Source organism: Rhinolophus ferrumequinum, chromosome 7 (assembly GCF_004115265.2).
Source record: "Rhinolophus ferrumequinum isolate MPI-CBG mRhiFer1 chromosome 7, mRhiFer1_v1.p, whole genome shotgun sequence".
Lineage (NCBI taxonomy): Eukaryota > Metazoa > Chordata > Mammalia > Chiroptera > Rhinolophidae > Rhinolophus > Rhinolophus ferrumequinum.
In genome coordinates this window covers 42,341,461-42,363,346 of record NC_046290.1, presented here as the reverse complement: position 1 = coordinate 42,363,346, position 21,886 = coordinate 42,341,461, and the positions used below count along the sequence as shown (strand labels likewise).

At 34.3% G+C, this 21,886-nt stretch overlaps 1 protein-coding gene across 5 annotated transcripts in view; it reads right to left on the bottom strand.

Moving 5' to 3' along the window:
- Positions 1–6,133: 6,133 nt before the first annotated feature.
- The window catches only part of SREK1 (splicing regulatory glutamic acid and lysine rich protein 1), a 43,051-nt gene continuing 27,298 nt past the window's right edge, over positions 6,134–21,886 (bottom strand). For 3 of the 5 annotated variants that reach the window (XM_033110222.1, XM_033110224.1, XM_033110226.1), the window contains 5 exons: positions 20,820–20,939; positions 20,086–20,448; positions 15,139–15,234; positions 9,050–9,194; positions 6,134–7,953 (listed from right to left, as the gene is read on the bottom strand). In XM_033110222.1, the coding sequence (XP_032966113.1) occupies positions 7,804–7,953; positions 9,050–9,194; positions 15,139–15,234; positions 20,086–20,448; positions 20,820–20,939 (874 nt within the window). In that variant the 3' untranslated portion in view covers positions 6,134–7,803. The remainder of the gene's footprint in view (positions 7,954–9,049; positions 9,195–15,138; positions 15,235–20,085; positions 20,449–20,819; positions 20,940–21,886) is intronic. The other 2 variants (XM_033110223.1, XM_033110225.1) reach the window with 1 other exon arrangement.

The window sequence follows — 21,886 nt, the reverse complement described above, 5'->3', positions numbered from 1 at the left end:
CAAATCATATAAGCTTTTCCTAACCATAATGGAATTAAGAGTCAGAAATCAGTAACAAAGATCTTTGGAAATTGCCAAATTTTGGACAGTAAATAGCACTTTTAAAATAACCCATGGATCTCACATCCTAAGTTATATAAATGTCGAATCACTATGTTGTATACCTGAAGTTAATATTGTATGACAACTATACTTTAATAAATAAGATAGCCAATGGATCAAAGACAATGCCAAATGGAAAATTATAGTGTGTTGAACATAATGAAAATGAAGACACATGTATCAAAATTCGTTGGAACCCAGCTAAAGCAGTACTTGGAGAAAAATTTATAGCATTAAAATGTCTATGTTAGAAAAAAAAGGTCTTAAACTCACACTTTAAAAAAAAAGAGCAAACTAAATCCAAAGTAAACAGAAGAAATCATACAGAGTAGAAATCAATGAAATCAAAAGCAGAAAAACAATTTTAAAAATCTGATGAAAGTAAAAAACCTATTACTTGAGAAAATCAGTAAGATTAATCAACGTCTAGCTAGACTGATCAGGATAAAAAAGACTTATGTTAACAATATTAGGAATGAGAGAATATATTATAGGTCTTAACATATTAAAAGGGAATATCCTCAACAACTTTATGCCAATGAATTCAACAAGAAAAAATGGACTAATTCCTTTGAAGACACACCACCAAAGCTCACTTAAGAATAAGTAACATAAATAACCCTAAATCTACTTTTTAAATTGAACTTGTAGTATAAAATGGAAATTCAGACTGAGGTTGGCTTTATTGGAGAATTCTAATGTTATGAAGGTAGCACAACCCTTATCCCCAAACCAGACATTACAAAACTACAGACCAATTTAAAGATTTAAGTAGTAACAGACGAGTTGAAATGAATTTGGAAAAAGTCGAGGTTGGAAGACAAATTAGTAGGCTACAGATATAGACTAAAAGGAAAAGGGACTTAATTCTAATACCATAATTACTTTTCTGCTAGGGTGGATTCTGTTTCATGCAACTCAGAACCAGGACTGATACAAGGGTGCATCTAAAATATGGCAGAGGAAATGCAGAACTAGGACTTAGCAAATGCTAATCCATTAGCAAATGGATTGAGGGTTGGGGTCAAGACAGAAATTAACAGTGGCAATACAGAACCAGAAAGCTGTCAGTTCTGGTGAAAAATAATACAGCAGAGGCATAGACATAAAATTGGAAATTCAATGTTTTGTTTGGAACAGGATAAATGTAGTGTTAGTACGATATCCAGCAATATAAAGGTTAATACTCAATGAATGCTTTGTGCCAGGTGCTGATTAGAAGGTAGCTGGATTTTAAGACTGGAGCTCAGGAAAGAAGGAAATACAAGACTAGAGGTCATGCCTACATATCTGATTCCATTTACCACCTCTGATTATCACACTGTGGCTTTACTACATTAGAGTAGAATACTTTTTAAGACTTAACTACTCTTTTCAGTGAATCTTAGGATGTTATTCCTAATGTAAGAAAATAACTATAAAAATTAAATGTTCTATAACTATACTCCTTAAGCAATTACTATTTAATAGTAACCATTCGCAACAAAAATAATGCAATGTAAGAGCCATTTTGTTTGGAAGTCTGTTGTCAAACACTGCTACTACCCAACCTAGCATTCCTTTAAGAAGTTCTGGAGAAACTCAAACCCACTACTAGTAAGGAGTACACTTTAAAGGTCTCTCCGCTCACCCTCACCCATCTCCATGCACGTAGTTTCACATTTGGAAACGAATGGCTCATGGCTTTTAATCACAGAAGGCAGCTCATACAGCTGGCCTACAGAGAGAAATCAATGCATACAGCCATACAGCATCACCATCTCTGGACCAACGACACCATCAGGTCATACAGAATTCCAATTTACGTATCTGACAGCTGTCTCATTTTTTAAAAGAGGCACCTTTGACTAACAGGTTGTCTCATTTAAATGATCCCCCTGAGTACACAGCTCATTCACCAAATGGGGACCTATACTTCTGATAAATGGGAGAAGGCATTCCAATTGCTTTAAAAGACAAGCAGTGACAATTTTCATTGCACAAATACCCTACTAAGAATCTGATTCTGAAAACAAAGAGATTTCAAAATCAGTTATCACTTACTAGAACACTCTAAAAATCCTTAATATGCAAAGCTTTTGAGTCAAGTTATTGCCACAGAACATGAAGATTGACCAATGTTTAAATACCTCTATTTTGGTAGTAATTTTGAAACCCTGGAATAACGTATTATTACATTTCAGTTATAAAAATAAGCTGTACATGTGCAAATAAATGTCAGAAATAGGTGAAATTAGTACTCAAGAGTGGCAAGATTTTAAGATTTTAATTTTATTAAAAATATAACAACACAATAGCAGCATCATTTGGTAAATCTTTACTAGTACCACTTAGTAGTCCTACTCACATAAATGTACACCACCTATGCAGCATCTTCATGTTCAAGTTTTACACTCTTCCCTTGATAATCCACAGCATTATGTGAAGAGCACTATTGTATTAACCTAATTAAGAGTAATATCTAACCATTAAACTGAACTACCTACACACCTACACAATACACCAAATGTAATCTGTGGAAGTAAGGGAATTCTGGACTGTTCCTCAAGTTTTCTGCCTACTAGTAACCTTAAACTAGTAGAACTCAACCTCTTCCAACTCTAATTCTCTCAGTATTATTTTCATGAATTTGAACTTAATATAGTTAAGAAATCATCCGTTTAGGAAATAAAGAAAGGTTAATCAGAATGGAGGGAACTGTTATTCATTGCAATCCTGGGAAAGGAAATATCAGCTGTAAAATATGTGGTTTCCCAAAAGTCGCCTATTTTCAAAATTAAAACGTTAGCTAGATACAATTAAATTCAAAAATCAGGCAACAGACTACAAACTTGCTTTTAAAATCAAAAGATTAAGGAATGGTATATTAGATATAAACTAAAAATCATAACAAATTGCTAGGAACTACAAAAGTATATTAAAATAGAATGGGAAAAAAGTCTAGTTATTAGCTACTAAATCCAACCTAACAGAATATGGACCAAAAATCACTCCTAGCTTTAGGTTTTATTTTTGAAATAATGTATCAGTCTCTAGGAAGAATCACCAATAAAAATGTACTTAGAAAACAAATTCACCCACAAACCCAAGATTAAGTAGGAAAGTCAATTTTACTTGAAAAGATTATTTTATTACACTTACGAGGTGCGGTCAAACAATACGGTGAATGTTTAAAACAGAAAAATCTATTACAGTGAAAGACACATTGGCATTTATCCCCCTCAAAATTCTCCCCTTTGCTTCCAACACACTTATCCCATAGTTCTTGCCACTTACTGAAGTAGTTCTGGAAGTCCTATTTTGTATCTTTATTTGCACTGTCGTGGCTGCGATGTCCTGAACTAATTAACATTTACCTTTCATGGTCATTTTACCTTTGGGGGAGAGCCAGAGTCACACAATGCCAGATTTGGTAAGGTAGGTGACGACACACACTGATATTTTTGACAAAAATTGCCGTACCAGAAGCGATGTGTGACATGGAGCCTTTCCATTATGATCAAACAATACGGCAAATGTTGTGCCATCCAACGAAAAGGCAGGGATCTTCAATACGGGAAGTAGTGCATTGAACCTTATTAGTAACAGTGTGTGACAAGTTTTAACTGGTTCGGTGCAGTCAGTCGTGTACGGTTGAGAGGTATGTTTTAAAGTGTGCTGTAAATCATCCTCCATCATGACAATGCTGTGTGTCACACATCGCTTCTAGTATACAACAATTTCTGTCAAATAAAAACATTACGGTGTGTCCTCATCCACCTACTTCACATGAGACTTCTGGCTCTGCCCCAAAGTCAGAAAGATTCAGGACTTAGTGGCAGCCACAACAGCGCGACTAAAGATAGGACAGAGGACTCCCAAAACTCTTTCAGAAAAAGGAAGAACGATGGGATAAATGTGTTCGAAGCAAGGGGGAGTACTTTGAGGGGTATTAATGGAAATGTGTTTTTTATTTTAATAAATGCAAACGTTCACCATAGTTTTTGATCACACCTCGTATACTAGACTTCTGCGTCCAGAAATATAATTTAGTCCTTTGAAGAACACTTTTCAAATTTGAAAACTTTTTAAATTTGAGAACAATTCAATGTTAAATGAATTAGTAAATAAACATAAGAAAATAAACACATTAGTGAAAATTTTTTAAAAATTTAAACACGTAAGGAACATAATTACTTTGTTGAAGTTGCTCTACTTTATAACCCACCCAATTAAATTCAGATACTATCTTTTAGTGAAAATAAAAAATGACTCATTGAAATGTTATTCAACACATCCTTTCAAAAGGATTCATTTTAATTGCTAATTCAACTACTGAAGATTTCAATAAAATCATCTTTCTAATAGATATTTTTAACTTTTAAAAGCCTATTACTATATATTATAATCCTTAAATTTGAATACTATCTTCACTTGAAAGATTTAGATCAAGTTTTTTAAGTTTTCAGATAAAGGTAGCAACATACACACACATATATATATAAATGATTATATACACTTTACCGTGTTTCCCCGAAAGTAAGACCTAGCCGGACAACCAGCTCTAATGCATCTTTTGGGGCAAAAATTAATATAGGACCCAGTCTTATAAGACTGGGTATGATATATGATATAATACCAGGTCTTATTTTAATTTTTGCTCCAAAAGACGCATTAGAGCTGATTGTTCGGCTAGGTCTTATTTTCAGGGAAACACGGTGTATGAATGGGGGTCCTGAAAATATCACAAGATACTACTTTTTTTTTTTGACAAAAATATTGATTCTGTATGCCAGTTTGTTTTTAATTGGGCATGTCAAAATTTGGGGCTCTAACACTTCTGAAGATCGACATAGTACACACTGAACCTACTGAGACAAAGAATTCTAAACAAAATCGTAAGCTCATTAGTGTTTGCAGTTTTAAGTTAGATTAGGTGGAAAATAATAACTAAAGAGATAGTTGCATAAGTTAAGGATTTATACTTGTTTTCTCACATGAAACTGGCTGCCTTTTATGAAGAAGCATCTTAAATTACCAGTTCAAGGTGCATGATAAAAAAAAGAACAAGAGGACCAACAGAATTTGTCTGGAATGATGCAGAGCCATTACATTTAAGGAACAGAGTGCAGTCTCTGTATGATCAAGCTAAAAACGATAATTACAGAAGGTTAACAAGTATAAAATGGCTGTCTTCTTGTCCTTACCTCAAGTTTTTCTGACAATATCTACCTGGGATAAAAAGGAAGCCTTTGAGAAAAAACAAAATATCTTGAAAGAAAATAATAAACATAAAAATATATCAGTTTTTATAAGTGAACAAAGAAAAAATATACTCAAAGACACCCCAATATATTTCGAGACCCTAGAAAGCCGTGCTTCGATAAGCACATTTAAGAAAATGATTTCACTTTCTCCAGATCTCTTGTATTCCTACTCATGCCCAACTTTACATATTAGTGTCTTTCATTATTTGAAAGCTGAATATATATCAAGAAAAATAATTAGCAGGACCCAAATTAAATGTTAATTACAACATAAAAAACATTTAATAGAGTCCAGAGTACAAGAAAACACTCAAACTTTAAATGATTGTTTTTATAGACACCACACAAACATGCACTCTCCATGTCAAAACAATTTCTATGGCAACTAAAATAAGAACAGGGTAACACTAAGATGCTGTTTGAAATGCATGAACAAATACTTTCCTCTAAAATACTTAGCTTTATTAGAGAAATGGTACTAAAAATAACAAAGATTCAAACATTTGCTCTATTCTACTTACATATCATAAATAAGACAGCTGTTGATGCAAGACACACTCCTTCACGATCTTTCCATATGCACCAAGCATTCTTGTATCAGAATAAGCTGTTTACCAGCCAACCGTATGTGGTTGAATGATTAAAATGACCATCTATACTTTACATAGTAAAGCATTTTCAAACTTTTTAATGTACACAGTGACAAAAAGAAAAAAAATACCACAGTAATTCTGGACACATGAAGAGTAATTAAGCAGCTTCATAATCAAACCAGGCTTCATTACTTGCAATAAGGGAATTTCCATTCTCCACCAAATACTTAAGTTTCAATAGTATTAACACTAAAAGAAAACTCAAGTTGAAACCAAGTAATTGATGTGCTACTTAGCTTTTTAAATCTATAAATAACTTCCCATGAGGTAAGGCAACTGAGTAATTTGATTGTATTAGAGTGCATTAAAATAATTATACTTGATTTTTCAGTAACATACTAATTAAAAGGTTTAAGTTTTCTGGAAATATAACAATAATGAACAGAATTCTGACACCATCAGTTACGGTTTTGGGGGCAAGTATTAGCAATGTTGTCCTTTTACTACTTACATACTTTCTGCAAAAAGTGAATCTAAGAATAATGGATGACCTATATTTTAAACTGAAGTAAACATATGCTTAAACATAAAACAAATAACCTCACATATTCTCCTATAAGTACAATTTCTGTATAACATCACTTATGAGAAGATGATTGAGAGGTAATAATTAAGGCCATCCAATGTAGACAACTAAACGGTTTGCTTTAAGTAAATTAAGAACAGGTTTCATTTTCAATCACAGTATAAAACTGATGGTCCCAAAACTGCACTGTCATTTTAAGCTCTAAAGTCATTCTTGAAAACAGGACCTCCCTCTCATATTAGAACTAAGAAGCTCTTCTGACATATGACTTGCACACTTCTCTGCAGGAGTGAATGGAATATCCATCTAAATTCCATATGAACTGAGAATGACTAGCACATATAAAATTCTAGCAAACAGTATACCGCATTGTAGAAGGCACTAAAGCTTCAGCTTGTGCTCCCATAGCCCATTCTGAAAACCCAGTTTTCTTTTTATAATGACACTTTTGCCACCTACAGCTGACCATACACACTGCAGTATTATTCATAATAAAGCTTGGAAATGTCAAGAAAAGTTCAAAAAGAAGTGCTTACTTTGTGGGGAAACCCAATGATTCTAAACACTGAATACTAATGCATTGTTATTAGTATTCAAACACAGCTGCTGTTCTTCCTTTTGAAAAAGAACAGTAGTAGCATGCATCATCAGTTGTTTTTTAATCCACTTATTTAAGCAATTTAATATGTAACACTATCTTAAAGGAAAACTGCTGTCCTAAACAGTGAGGAAAAGAAAACACAATAGTGAGAATTTAACACAATCACTATAAATCCTGTGAAGTAAATGTTAAAACTTCTTACATATTCTGCACTGACAAGGGTGGGTATATATTTGCACCGATTTCAAGCACATCATCAATCTGCATATATTGAAATTAAAAAAAAAAAAGGTAAAACAATGCAAAATTCATTAACTAGCACTTTTTAAAAGAGCCTCCAATGCTTATCTCCGGTCTTTATGGATAGTACAAATTTGTATCCTTGTCCCATTTATTTGTAATGTTTCTTGGCAAACACTAACAAACCACATGACAAGTGTGTCAGCCACCATGGAAATGTACAGATTTTAGAAGATGAGTTTGGGTAACATATGTTACTTTCATGATGTCCATGCTTTATTTTCTTAGTAACAAGATGGCCAAAGTCACCTAACAACTAGAAAAGCTGTTAGCTCCTATCTTTTTGCTCAACTGGATTTCTTCACTGTTTAACTTAAGAGAATTAAAAGCTTTGGATGTGATTCCAGCGAGTGTTTAGAGGTGCATCCGTTGGTCCTATACCACTTCTGTTTTGGTGGAGAGGTTTTCTTCGTTTGGTTGACAGTTCCCGTTTTGCTGTACTTTGTTTTCCTCAGTCCTCGGTGCATCCTTGTCATCTACTTCTTTGCCCACGCCGGGTTCTGGGTCTTTATTGTGCTCTTTCTCCTGCAATGAATGTGAAGATAAACATTTAATTATTTTTCTTGAGTTACCTGCTACTACATCTGCTTATAGCTGAAATATGTAACTGTATCTTTTCTGAATTAATAAACCCGGATATTTTCTCCCATAACCTTTTCACATAAATAGGTTATACAAACATGTGTCAATATGTCTTCTGTATTTCTAATAAAAGATGGATACTCCATAGAAATTAAGTTAGAATGAAATAGATGAACAGAAATTCTAAGGAAGTGTTCAGTAAGTGCTGCTCACTGACTTCAAAAAGTGGGACAGGTCTGCTGAAAGAGTAAAATAGCTCCCAAAGATGCCAGGGTAGATTTACAATCTGGATACCAAAGAAGCAAAAATAAGGGAATGTAGAAAAGGATGTCTCTCTTCCTGCCAACAAAGACTGTTCAAGAATAGTCCAAATTCTGCCCTTAGCTGAAGGGAGAATTAAATGAGAACATGTAGCAGAGTGCTTGGCACATACTGAGTGCGCACGAGACGCATGTGATCAATGTTATTGACAATGATGATAAACCTCTATCGGTATGAGAGTAACAAAACTGTAACTAATTTCCGAACACAAATTTTACCAGTATAAGGGAATTAACATAATTCACAAGCTCTTAAAATGGTCAGTGGAACAGTTAATAAAATAACCCAATGAAATTTGGCTTTCCATTAATCATTCTAATTCAACAAACCTAATTTCAGTATATAGTACAAAACCAGTAATGAAAGAACGTCGGTCACATTTGCTGAAACAAATACACTGAAGAAAATGGCATTGAGTAGAAATCTTAGCATAAAATCAAATATATTTGTTACATGTAGACAGTCTAAAAATTTTCTTATTGTATGCCATTCTGACTTTCTAAAAGAAGGAATGTAATTGTTTCAATTTTAGTTAGCTCTTATCAATTCAAAATTTAGTTTTAAAAGATAGTCAATTTAACAAATATGAAAGAATAGCAAAAACATACAAGATGCTGTTGCCCGCAAGGAACTATTTTAGCCTAAAATTTCTTCTACACAATAAAGAATCTCAATTATTAATTATTCCAAACCTAAACACTGAATGACGGTTGCTTACTTTAAGTGAAGTATTGTTCTTCTCCAATTTTTCCTTCCCATCTCTGTCATTAGAATTCTTCCTTGTAGAGGTTGAACGTTCTCTCTCTCTTCTTTCACTTATATGATCTTTTTCTTTCTCTCTCTTTTTATCCTTCTTATTTCTGCTACAAGAATATTGATGTCAGTTAACTTTTAAGAAATTAAAGACCTGCTATGTTGTTGACAATATAGTCTTATCTAACACTAATGCATTGTAAATAAGCCTATCAGTAACCTGGTTTGACCAAGTAACATAAATGGGACCTATAATCCAACCTACTCCACCCGCACCCTAATTATTTTTTAAAGATACACAAGTTATTTTCACAGAGGCCTCCTATATTCACATAAAACACAATTTGGTATTTTCAATTAGTTTTGAAACTTTTGAGATTTATTTATCTACTGTAATTAGGATAAAATAAAACCAAATATAACTTTTTAACCCACCTTTTCAAAGCAAAAAACGAATTACCACAAAGGAATGGAAAAGATAAAGAATGAGATATGGCGCCCAGGTAAGACTGAATGACTATTAGGAAAATTGGAACTTCAAATAACCTATTGTTCCATGTGCCCTAAGCATTCACCATTACAAACAAACCCCGCAATTCAAGAGCAAAAGTTAAGCAGAAGACAGAAAGATCAAGTTCTATTTATAAAAATAACAGACCCTTAATATTAGAGGGGAAAAATGATGCATTTCACATCAGAAGCATAACAGATAGCTTCTACTCAAAATAGTTAATACTAATATGGAATTCTAAACTTTCTTCTCTTAATTATGAATAGTTTAAAAATAAACACAAAGACCAGTGGAACAAATAAAGACACTTAGGAAACAAACCCAAATTCATATGAAAATTTAGTATAACAAAGGTGGCAGGCATCTCAAATCACTAGGGAAAAGATGATCATTTATAAATAAAAGGTTTGGAGACAACTGGATTATTATTTGATTAAACGATAAAATTGGATCCATATCTCATTCCATATAAATTAATAAATACAAATGGACTGAAGACCTAAGATTTTCAAATGAAACAATATAAGGTCAAATTTCTTTATAATGTGAGTGAAGGGAATGATTTTTTAACCATAACCAAATTTCAGGTCCAATAAAAGAAAAGATTTGCCTTACATAAATTTTGCAAGGTAAAACAACACTATTAGCATATTCAAAAGAAAAATGACAAATCAAGAAAATACATTTGCAACATATTTGTGTATGTTTATCTTTACACATAACTCCTCAAGTCAAGAAAACAACCTCATCCAACATTCCTAAGAAAATTCTTAGCAATAAATTTAACCAAGGAGAAAAAAATGCTGAAAGAAATAAAGACAAATGGGAAGACATTCCATATTCATAGAACAGAAGACTTAAATATTGTTAACATGACAAGAGTACTCAAAGAATTATCACTATAAAAGACACATTGTCATTTAATCCCCCTCAAAGTACTCCCCCTCGCTTCTAACACACTTATCCCATCTTTCTTGCCACTTTCTGAAGCAGTTCTGGAAGTCCTCTGTAGAAAGTGTCTTTAGTTGCGCTGTTGTGGTTGCCTGGATGTCTGGAATTAATTCAAAATGGTTAATATGTAAAACTATTTCACTTCTGGTACGGCAATTTCTGTCAAATAAAAACATTATGGTGTGTCCTCATCCACCTTATTCACCGGATCTGGCACTGTGCAACTTCTGGCTCTTCCCCAAAGTGAAAATGACCATGAAAGGTAAATGTTTTGAATCAATTCAGGACATCAAGGCAGTCATGACAGCTGAACTAAAGACACAACAGAAGATTCCAGAACTGCTTCAGAAAGTGGCAAGAACGATGGGATAGGTGTTTGATGTAGGGGGGTGGGTGTAGTTTGAGGGGGATTAATGGCACCATGGCTTTTACTGTAAAAAAAAATTTTTATTTAAACCTTTACCATATTAGTTGATCACACCTTGTACAGACCAATGGAACAGAATAGAAAGCCCAAAAAACAAACTCACATGTATGGTCAAATGATTTTTTACAAAAGTGCCAAGACCCATTCTATGGGAAGAGGACAACTTTTTCAACCAATTGTGGTGGGAAACTGAACATCCATATGCAAAGACTGAAGTTGAACCCTTACTTTACACCACATATAAAAATTAACTCAAAATGGATCAAAGACCTAAACACGTAAGCTAAAACTATAAAACTCTTAGAAGAAAACATAAGTGAAATCTTCATGGCATTGAATTTAGCGATGAATTCTTGGATATGACACCAAAAGCAAAGGCAACAAAGGAAAAAATAAATTTGACTTCATCAAAATTAAAAACTTTTGTGCAAAGGACACTATCAAGTAAGTGAAAAGACAACCAACAGAATGGGAGAAAATAGTTTTAAATCATGTATCTGGTAAGGGATTAATATCCAGAATATAAGAATTCCTACAACTTAAACACAAAAAAACCAACCTAATTCAAAATGGACAGAAAACTTGAATAGACATTTCTCCAAAGATACAGAAATGGACAATAAGCACAGGGAATAAAAACCTCAGCATCACTAATCATGAAAGAAATGTAAATTAAAAGCACAATGAGACACCACTATACACTCACTAGAATGGCTATAATCAGAGACAAACAAGAACAAGTGTCAGTGAGCATGTGGAAGCAACTGGAACCCTGTACTTTGCTGACAGGAACGTAAACTGGCATAGCTACTTTAGAAAACAGTTTGTTTGTCAAAAAGATAAAGAGAGTGTAACTGTGGCTCAACAATTACCACTCCTGGGTATATACCCAAGAGAAATGAAAACATAGGTCCACACAAAAACTTGTACAAGAATGTACATAGCAGTATTACTCATAATATCCAAAAAATGGGAACAATACTAAATATCCATCATCTAATGAATGTATAAATAAAACATGGTTACATCCACACATTGGAATATGATTCATCCATAAAAAGGAATAATTCATGCTACGATATGCATGAAACTTAAAAACATTACATTCAAAGAAGACAGACACAAAAGACCACACATATTATATGAGGCAAATCTACAGAGACAGGAAATAGATCAGTGGCTCTCAGGAGCTATGGAGAATAACTGCTAATGGGTATGAGCTTTCTTTGACATGAAAAACGTTCTGAAATTAAGTAGCTGTGATGGTTACATAACACAGTGAACATACAAAGAAAAACCACTGAATTGCACATTTAAAGCGGTAAATTTTATGATGTGAATTATTTCTCATTTTAAAAAGTTACTCAGGGTGAAGGTGGTGCTTGATACAGTCACTGCCCCCCCCCAACACACACACAGTGTATATATTATATACTGTCTTTTGTGAAGAAAGGAGAAATTCAAGTATATGTATCTGCTTAATTTTGCAAAAAGAAAGGAAGGCTAAAATAAACAATTGGTAACTTACAGAAGGTGGAGGGAAAACAAGGTAAGTCGAATAGGGGAGGGAGTGACACCTTGTGAATATATATCTTTTTGTCTAAGTTTGCAACTGAGAAAAGTTCTTTTAATATATAATTTTATTTTTTTAATTAGGGAACAGCGTGTTTCTCCAGGGCCCATCAGCTCCAAGTCGTTTTTCAATCTAGTTATGGAGGGCGCAGCTTAGCTCCAAGTCCAGTATCGTTTTCAATCTTAGTTGCAGGGGCGCAGCCCACCATCCCATAAGGGAATTGAACCAGCAACCTTGTTGTTGAGAGCTCGCGCTACTTAACCAACTGAGCCATCCAGCCGCCCTGAGAAAAGTTTTGACTTTCCTAAGCAATTTTTTTAAAATACAAATATGGCCATTTCTATAGCATCCTATGCCTTCCATTATTCTCACCTAAAAACAGTAACCCACAAGCAAATAAACAAAAGACCCCAGCTGGGAAATATGTTCCTTACACTATGGCAAAGCTTTTTATAAATTTCTCTTTTCTATACCTAGAAAAACCACAGAAAACCAACTGAAAAACTATGACTTATCAGTAAGTTAGTTGTATGAAAAAATAAATATACAGAAATCAATACCTTCCTATGTAGAAACTCAACATCCAATTAGATGACATAATGAAAGAAAAGACCTCATTTACAACAGCAACAAAAAAGTAAAAATAACCTAGGAAATACATACAATCTACATGAAACCAACACTGGAAAACACTCAAGATGGGCCTAATAAGCAGAAAGATGTATCATGTTCCTGGATAGAAAGATTCACCATCACAAAGCTTTATTTGTTAATAAAGCTACTTATCAACTTTCTCTAATAAACGTAATACAACTGTAGTAAATCATCAATAGGTTTTACTTCTAGAACCTAGACAACTGACTCTTATGCTCAAATAGAAAAATAAACATGCAATGGCCAGCAAGGCTCAAAAAAGAACAATGGAGGTGTGGCGAAGAACAGGCCTTACTGATACTAAGAAATACGGTACAATATGAATAACTAAAAGCATGAGACAGTGACCAATCCAACAGCACAGAAGGCCCAGAAATAGACACCAACAGATAGAAAATTTAGTACATGACAAAGGCAACATATCAAACTAGTGTTAGAAAAACTGAGGTTTATTTTTTGTTTGTTTTTTACTTTTATTTATTTAAGTGTGTTTTTCCAGGACCCATCAGCTCCAAGTAGTTGTTTCAATCTAGTTGTGGAGGGTGCAGCTCACAGTGGCCCATGTGGGGATCGAACTGGCAACCTTGTTAAGAGTACCACGCTCCAACCAACTGAGCTAACCGGCCGTCCCAAGAAAAAACTGAGTTTTTAATAAATGGTATTATAACAATAGAGAAGCATTTGGAAAAATATAACAATAGAGAAGCATTTGGAAAAATAAAATAAAATTGGACCCATAAGCCATATGCACCAAATGGATAAACTCCTGATGGATCAGATTTAAATGTAAAAATAAAACCATAAAAGTACAAGAAGAAACAATGTGAAAATTAGTCATAACCTTGCAATAGAAAAAGACCTTTTTAAATTTATGACTCAAAATCTAGAAGTCATATAAGAAAGAAAATTGGAGATTAAATTACATAAATATCAAAAACATTTGTAAAATCAAGTTTCATAAACAATTTCTAAAAAGAAATGACAAACTAGGAATGATGAAATCAAATTACTAAAGAATGAGCTCCCTAATACCAAATGAGCTTCTTTTTGAAAATAGTAAAAAACAGACTCCATAGAAAAATAGGCAAAGTATACAGACAATTCACAGAGAAGGAAATACAAATGGCTTTCAATCTCTGTATGAAGAGATTATTACCTTTAAGAGAAATGCAACTAAAATTACTCTATGTTGGTACCATTTTTTGTCTATCAGATGGAAAAAATTCTACAATTTTGATTATATAACGTGACACAGCTAAAGGGAAACAGGACTCTCATATGCAGCTGGTTGAAGTACAAGGTGCTGCCAACCCTTATGGAGGGCAATATGGAAATAGCCCTCAAAATTGCAAACGCACTTATCCTCTGACCCAACATTACCATTTCTGGAAAAATTTCCTACATACTTGCACACTACAAAATGATGTAAGTCCAAAGCTATTCATTACAGCATTGTATAATTTGTAATAGGAAAATTAAGGAAACCCATTCTACTGCAGGATGCTTAAATAAACTAAGGTACTATCACACAACGGAAATCCATACAATTGTAAAAAGGAATGAAGCAGTTCTCTCTGATGAATATGGAAAGATCTGGTAGTTAAGTGACAACAGCTAGTGAACAACAGTGTATATGTTATGCTACCTTTTGTATAAGAAAGATGAAAATAAAAACTATATATCCTCATCTTGTATGTGTACAAAACTAGAAGGACATACAAAAAAAAATAAAGTCATTATTTATGGGGACAGAGTAGATGGGCACGTAAGTGGAAATTAAGACCTATCAATGTATAACTTTTTATACTGTTTTGATTTCTGAACCATCCAAACGTATTACATTTTACAGCCTCAAAATATAAAGTTTAAAAACAAGACTGAAGGGGGAACTTCTTTCCCCTGCTTCCTCCTCAGTTTTAGCACATGCTTTCAACCTACCTCCTCGGGGATGGAGACCTAGAAGATTTCCTTTTTATGGTTTTGGATGTTCTTGGGGATCTGGAAGAACTCCGGCTCCTCCTCCTACGCCTTTCCCTGAAAGTCAAGATAAAAAAAACAGCAATTTAAATAAAGGGCAATTCAAATATGCAAAAGTAGAAGGTTCCTTAATGCTCTCAAGTAAATAGTATTCTTCAGAGAGGCCAGTTTAAACTTACGTCATTTTTGAGCACATTCTATTATCTAATTTTAATACAGGTCAAATTATGAACCATAAATTTTACAGACTGATGAAAAGATTTCACATAAGAAAGGTTAGAGGATCTTCATTTCACCTAGTTCATTTGAACAATAATTTCCTGAATAGAAAAAAATATTAATGGATGTTTCAGAATCTCTCAAGCAAGTTAAATATGTTTTTCCTTAGCATCTAAACCATGTTTTGCTTATCAGAAGATCCTTTGTCATGCATCTAGCTCCTTGCTGCCCCACTGTGGATTATTTTATAGCAAGGTAACAAGGCCTTTTCAAGAGCTGAAAGATAAGTTGGCTTGCAAAGTGTGAATTTTCTAGACCTAAGTACTTAGAAGATCTCTAAAAAAGTATTTACATCAATTCCTCTTAGGAAAAACTGCTTTACTCTCCAATCTCCTACCATTTCATTGCTGTTGTTCTATTAAGTTAAAATTGAGTACACAAGTTGCTTAGATATAAGTAAAATATTTAAAACCTGGGATTTAAATATAACAAAGTAAAAAATAATTACTAGACTATTATTAAAAACTAGTTTGCTTAACATATTAGCAAATATGCATACTCTTAAGTACTTCATTTCTAAGGGTGGTCAACTTAGAAACAATGAATTTCAAGATATCCGTAATTCAGCAGATGAGGTATGAGGATGTATTTATTAAACGACTGATATATCCAATGATCAGTCTCACAAAAAGCTGATAATTAGTGACCACATAGCTGAAAGCATCAAGTCTTCTAGAATTGAAGTTCTTCTTACCACCTCAGTATACTGACTCTAAATTAATGAAACATTTTGTCTATGTTTTTCATTTATAAAATCAAAACCTAAATAATGCTCAGATGTGGGCATATATGGCAGATGTTAAAACCGAAAAGCTCAAAAACTTTTAGAACACAAGTAAGTCAATTCCAACTCTACCTAAGGCTCTCTCTCTCCTCCAGTACAATTTTATTTCAAGAATACCTCAAAATTATACTTCCTAATGAGGAACTTAGACAACAATATTCTATTCAATCAATGCTATTCTGTAATAGCTCAGTGAAAAAACCTTAACTACTTATTCATAGCAAGAGAAAGTCAGTATATTCCAGACTTTCAGTTTACATGAAATGGCCCTGCCTTGACCAGTGTAACTTTACTTGTATATCCAGAAAGCACTATGTACAGGTGGATATCTAATAACTACCAGCTGGTGATAATGAGAGCTAAGACTGGATAGGCAGCAACCTAGAATATCAATTATTTGAGAAAAAGCAGCCAGTTGTATGATAAACTTGAATTGGTTAGAATTAGATTTAAATTTTAGTTCCACACCTTACCAGCTGCACAACTGGGGTCATATTACTTTTAATCTGAATCTCAGTTTTTCCAACTGGAAAATGGAGATAACACAAACCTTACAGTGTTGTTAGGAGGATTTAGGATAATACTAGTAAAGTACCAAGCATAGTGTCCGGCACAAGATAGGTACTCAATAAATATTTTCTTCCCTTTCTTGGACTCACCTTTACTGATAGTAGCTTTCAGGCATTAAACTTTTTTTTTTTTAATTTTTTTTTATTGGGGAAGGGGAACAGGACTTTATTGGTGAACAGTGTGTACTTCCAGGACTTTTTCCAAGTCAAGTTGTTGTCCTTTCAATCTTAATTGTGGAGGGCACAGCTCAGCTCCAGGTCCAGTTGCCGTTTCTAGTTGCAGGGGGCACAGCCCACCATCTCTTGTGGGAGTCGAACCAGCAACCTTGTGGTTAAGAGGACACACTCCAACGAACTGAGCAAACTGGGACTTCAGCAGCAGCTCAGCTCAAAATGCTGTGTTCAATCTTAGTTGCAGGGGGCAGAGCCCACCGTCCCTTGTGGGAGTTGAGGAGTCAAACCAGCAACCTTGTGGTTGAGAGCCCATTGGCCCATGTGGGAATTGAACCGGCAGCCTTCGGAGTTAGGAGCATGGAGCTCTAACCGCCTGAGCCACCTGGCCGGCCCCAAACATTTTTTAAATACCAAAATTTTCTTTAAAAATGTAGATTAGGAGACAATGTTGGAAATAAAAATATTAAGCAGACTATTTTTCTGAATAGTTAAAATATTTCCCATTTACTAAACAATCAACAGCACTTTAAAAGCAGAAAAATGCTAAAAGTAGAGAAATTGTAACTCTTCAACAAGCTCGTCCAAAAGCATGAAACATTCCAAACTGCTGAACCTTTAGGAACTAATATTAGTCAGCATTTATTCTCTAGACCCAAGGAGTTATTAAGAATATGTTTAGGAATGAACGTGAACATCTGAACTTTCTTAAATATCAAGAGCCTTTTAAATAGGCCATAAAAAAATTAAACATTTCAGTCATCAGAAAAAATAAATTCAACTGAATTTAAAAGGAATCAAAACATTATTTGGTGTTGTGAAATGTCTAGACAATCATATAAACACAAAAGAATGTGTGACATATAATCAATAAAAACACTGTGCAGTGTATATGCAGTTGCAAGACTCAACTGATACCCGCAGTAAATGAGGTTAAATTAATTCTTTAATTTTTGGTTCAATGTGCTAAAATATGGCAGTGATCTGGTTTATTTTAAGCCCCATTTTAACATATACTGTTGCTTTCAACTTTATGCTTCTGAGAAAGTTTTTTAAAGTAGGTAGCATATACTGGTTAGAGCATTCTCAAACTTAATCTCTGAAAAAGAGAAAGAGCTAGTATACTTCTAATACTGAAGTACAGAGAAGACGGAAAGTTTCCTCAAAGCTTCAGTTTCCTCATGTTTTAAAACCACGGTAATATAATAGTCATGACAGGCTTACTGTGAGGGTTAAATAAGGTTAGTCATGAAAAACTGCTGAGACATAAAATCTGGTAATATAGTAAAAGCACTCAATTAACGTTTGCAATTACCTAACCAAATACTAGCATTAAGAATAAGCTATTAGTGGTGGCCGGATGGCTCAGTTGGTTAGAGCGCGAGCTCTGAACAACAGGGTGGCCGGTTCGATTCCCACGTGGGCCAGTGAGCTGCGCCCTCCACAACTAGACTGAAGACAACGAGCTGCTGCTGAGCTTCCGGAGGGGCGGCCAGATGGCTCAGTTAGCTCAGTTGGTTAGAGTGCGAGCTCTCAACAAGATTGCCGGTTCAATTCCCACATGGGATGGTGGGCTGTGTCTCCTGCAACTAAAGACTGAAAACAGCAACTGGATTTGGAGATGAGCTGCGCCCTCCACAACTAGACTGAAGGACAACGAGTTGGAGCCGATGGGCCCTGCAGAAACACAGTTTCCCAACATTCACCAATTAAAAAAAAAAAATGTAAAGACAAAATAAACGCATAAAAAATTTTTTTAAAAAAGCTATTAAAACAGTTAAATATAGGGGGTCGGCCCAGTGGCTCAGGTGGTTGGAGCTCCGTGCTCCTAACACCAAAGGCTGCCAGTTCGATTCCCACATGGGCCAGTGGGCTCTCAACCACAAGGTTGCCGGTTTGACTCGACTCCCGCAAGTGATGGTGGGCTCTGTCCCCTGCAACTAAGATTGAACACGGCAACTTGAGCTGAGCTGCCGCTGAGCTCCCAGATGGCTCAGTTGGTTGGAGCATCCTCTCAACCACAGGGTTGCCAGTTCGACTCCCACAAGGGATGGTGGGCTGCGCCCCCTGTAACTAACAACGGCAACTGGACCTGGAGCTGAGCTGAGCCCTCCACAAGTACGATTGAAAGGACAACAACTTGACTTGGAAAAAATCCCGGAAGTACACACTGTTCCCCAATAAAATCCTGTTCCCCTTCGCCAATAAAATCTTTAAAAAAAAAAAAAAATGTGTTTTGGGAATGGTTGGGTCTCCCTAAGACCTTTTAAAAAAAAACAGTTTAATATATATGTGTGTGTGTGTACACGTACACACACACACATTCCTGTCTCAGATAATATTTTCTCTGAAAAATTATGTTTAAAGTATCTTTAAAACTTGCTAAAATATGTGTGTGTGTGTGTGTGTGTATACACTCTTTAGTCTTTTTAATATATAGTTTAACACAAGTTAGGAACTTCCATTTACTTATAGTCATGGTTATCATCTGGAGTAATGGATGTAGGATTAGATAATCTTGAATCAATGAAGATCCTCATTTTGCCACTGTTACTATGGCAACCTGCTGCCACCTGTTGGCAGTGTACCTATTAATATATTGAAAGAACAGTCCTAAAAAGAAAGCAAAACCTTAAAATTGACAAATAAAAAACCAAATTTTAAATGCCATGCACTCAATGAAACAGTGCAGTAAAAATTAATTTAAATGACAGAAAGGACTAACACTGCAACTTTAGAAATCATTTTACATATTAAAACTTAACACACCACCATTCCAAAGGAATACAGAAGCCTGAGAGATCAGTTCTTCTATATTTAAAAAAAACCTTGCCCCTGCTATCCCACCCTCCAAGAAAATCAGGAGCAGCCCACTGCCACCACTACCAGGCTAAAATAATGAATTACAAAGGATAGTTAAAACTTTTCAAATTGGTTCAATACTGTGTCAAGCCCCGTTAGAGAAACACTTACTCTGCAAGTAGAGGGAAATGGTCTGATATTATTATACTGATTCCACTTGCACAATTTTTTCCCCTCAGTTAAAATATATGTTTTCATTTGAAATCAGTTAAACCCGTGGGTAAAAATTAAAGTATATCAAACCTGCTGGTACTACGAGATCTTCTTGATGCATTGTAACTTCTGGGTGGTGTTCTGGATTTTTTATCCTTCCTTCTTTTCTCATCTATCTCTTTGGATCTGTCCTTTTCTCGTTCCTTTTCTTTATCCTGTTCCTTTTCCTTCTCTTTGTCTCGCTCCTTTTCATGCTCTTTTTCCCGCTCTCTCTCTCTGTCCTTTTCTTTGTCTTTATCTCGGTCCTTTTCCCGTTCTTTGTTTTTACCCCGTTCCTTTTCTTTTTCACGTTCCTTTTCCCTGTCTCTCTCTTTTTCCCTTTCTTTTTCTCTATCTTTTTCTTTCACTCTTTCCTTTTCCTTGATCTTTTCTCGGTTGTCTTTTCGCTTGTCCCTTTAAAAACAAAAATAAGTTAAGTTTACAACTGAAATAATTCCACTCCCAAAAAGCACTTCCCTCTCCTTCATCAATAATTAACACAAAACAATTTATGATAGTTATAAGACATTACATATAAATTTATATGTAACTCAGTTGTACATGAAGCTGTTAAATGAAACAATTACCAGGCAAAATTAAGTACAGTAGCCTGGAAACCTCATGAGTCATAATGGCCATCAGATTCAAATCGATGGCAACCAATATTAATCATTACTAAAACAATCAGGAAAAAGTTTATTTTCTCTCATTGAAAACCTAAACCACAACAAATTTTTAACAAATGAAGTCACGAGAAATATTACCTTAATTTTCCAAAAACTCACCGTGAATGCGAACGACTCCTTGATTTCCGTCTCTCTCTTGATTTAGATCGTTTTTTATGTGGGCTCTTAGATCTACGTCTATCTTTTTGTCTTGAACGTGATCTATTATGGGATCTACTCCTAAAGAAAAACAAAATTTAGAATGTCAAACCTTTTTCTTAGAATTTCAATTTTTAAAAATTTAGGACGTCTATCAAATAAGAAAAATTTAAACTCTATCCCACAAATATATATCAGTATTTTAAAATTCTATATTATATAATACTTCAGTTAAATTATCTGAAATAAATTTATTTCCTGGAAACTTTACCAAATAGGTCATTGTCCAGAATACAAAGATAAAAACAGAGAAAGAACTTATTTCCTATGTCAAACTTAAACTGGTATTTTCAGATGTGGCTTTCTTTTACTAAATTTTTTTCTTTAATTTTTTTTCCGAGAATGTCTTACAAAACAACAGAATATACATCTGTGAAGACAGAATGTAAAATAATGCTAGTAGCTATATGAATTGTCGCTTCATACAAATTTCTTTTGCTAATTATTATATGCTCAGTTAGTAGAGAAGACTTTTCCCCCTATGGTCCAAGTTTCCGTACCATAAATTGTCTTTAACTCTAGGCTTGCATGTAGTATGACTGCTTATGGTTATAACTTATCTTGACAGGGAGTTAACAGTTCAATAGTTTCTATAAATTGCTGTGTGCTGTTTGTCATAATACATGCTAAGAAGAATGTATAAGTAGTACAGTACTAACAACTGTACTAGTGTGATGGGAAAATAAACATCATTACTCATGAGTTAAAGCTAGATATAATCAAATGTTGGATTTGCATGGCCTTGGTTCTATAACTGTATAAACATAGCTATTAAAAGAAACCTTTATTACTGGAATTCTTGCAGGAAAAATAACTGTTATTTCAATTGTGAAATTCTCCAGGTTCCTTTTCCCCACTGAAATAACTGCATATATGATGTGATATTTTTCCATAATGAAGTATCCTAGGAACTGTGTATTAAAATATAACAAAATTCAATACACACAACTTTAATAACAAATTTATGA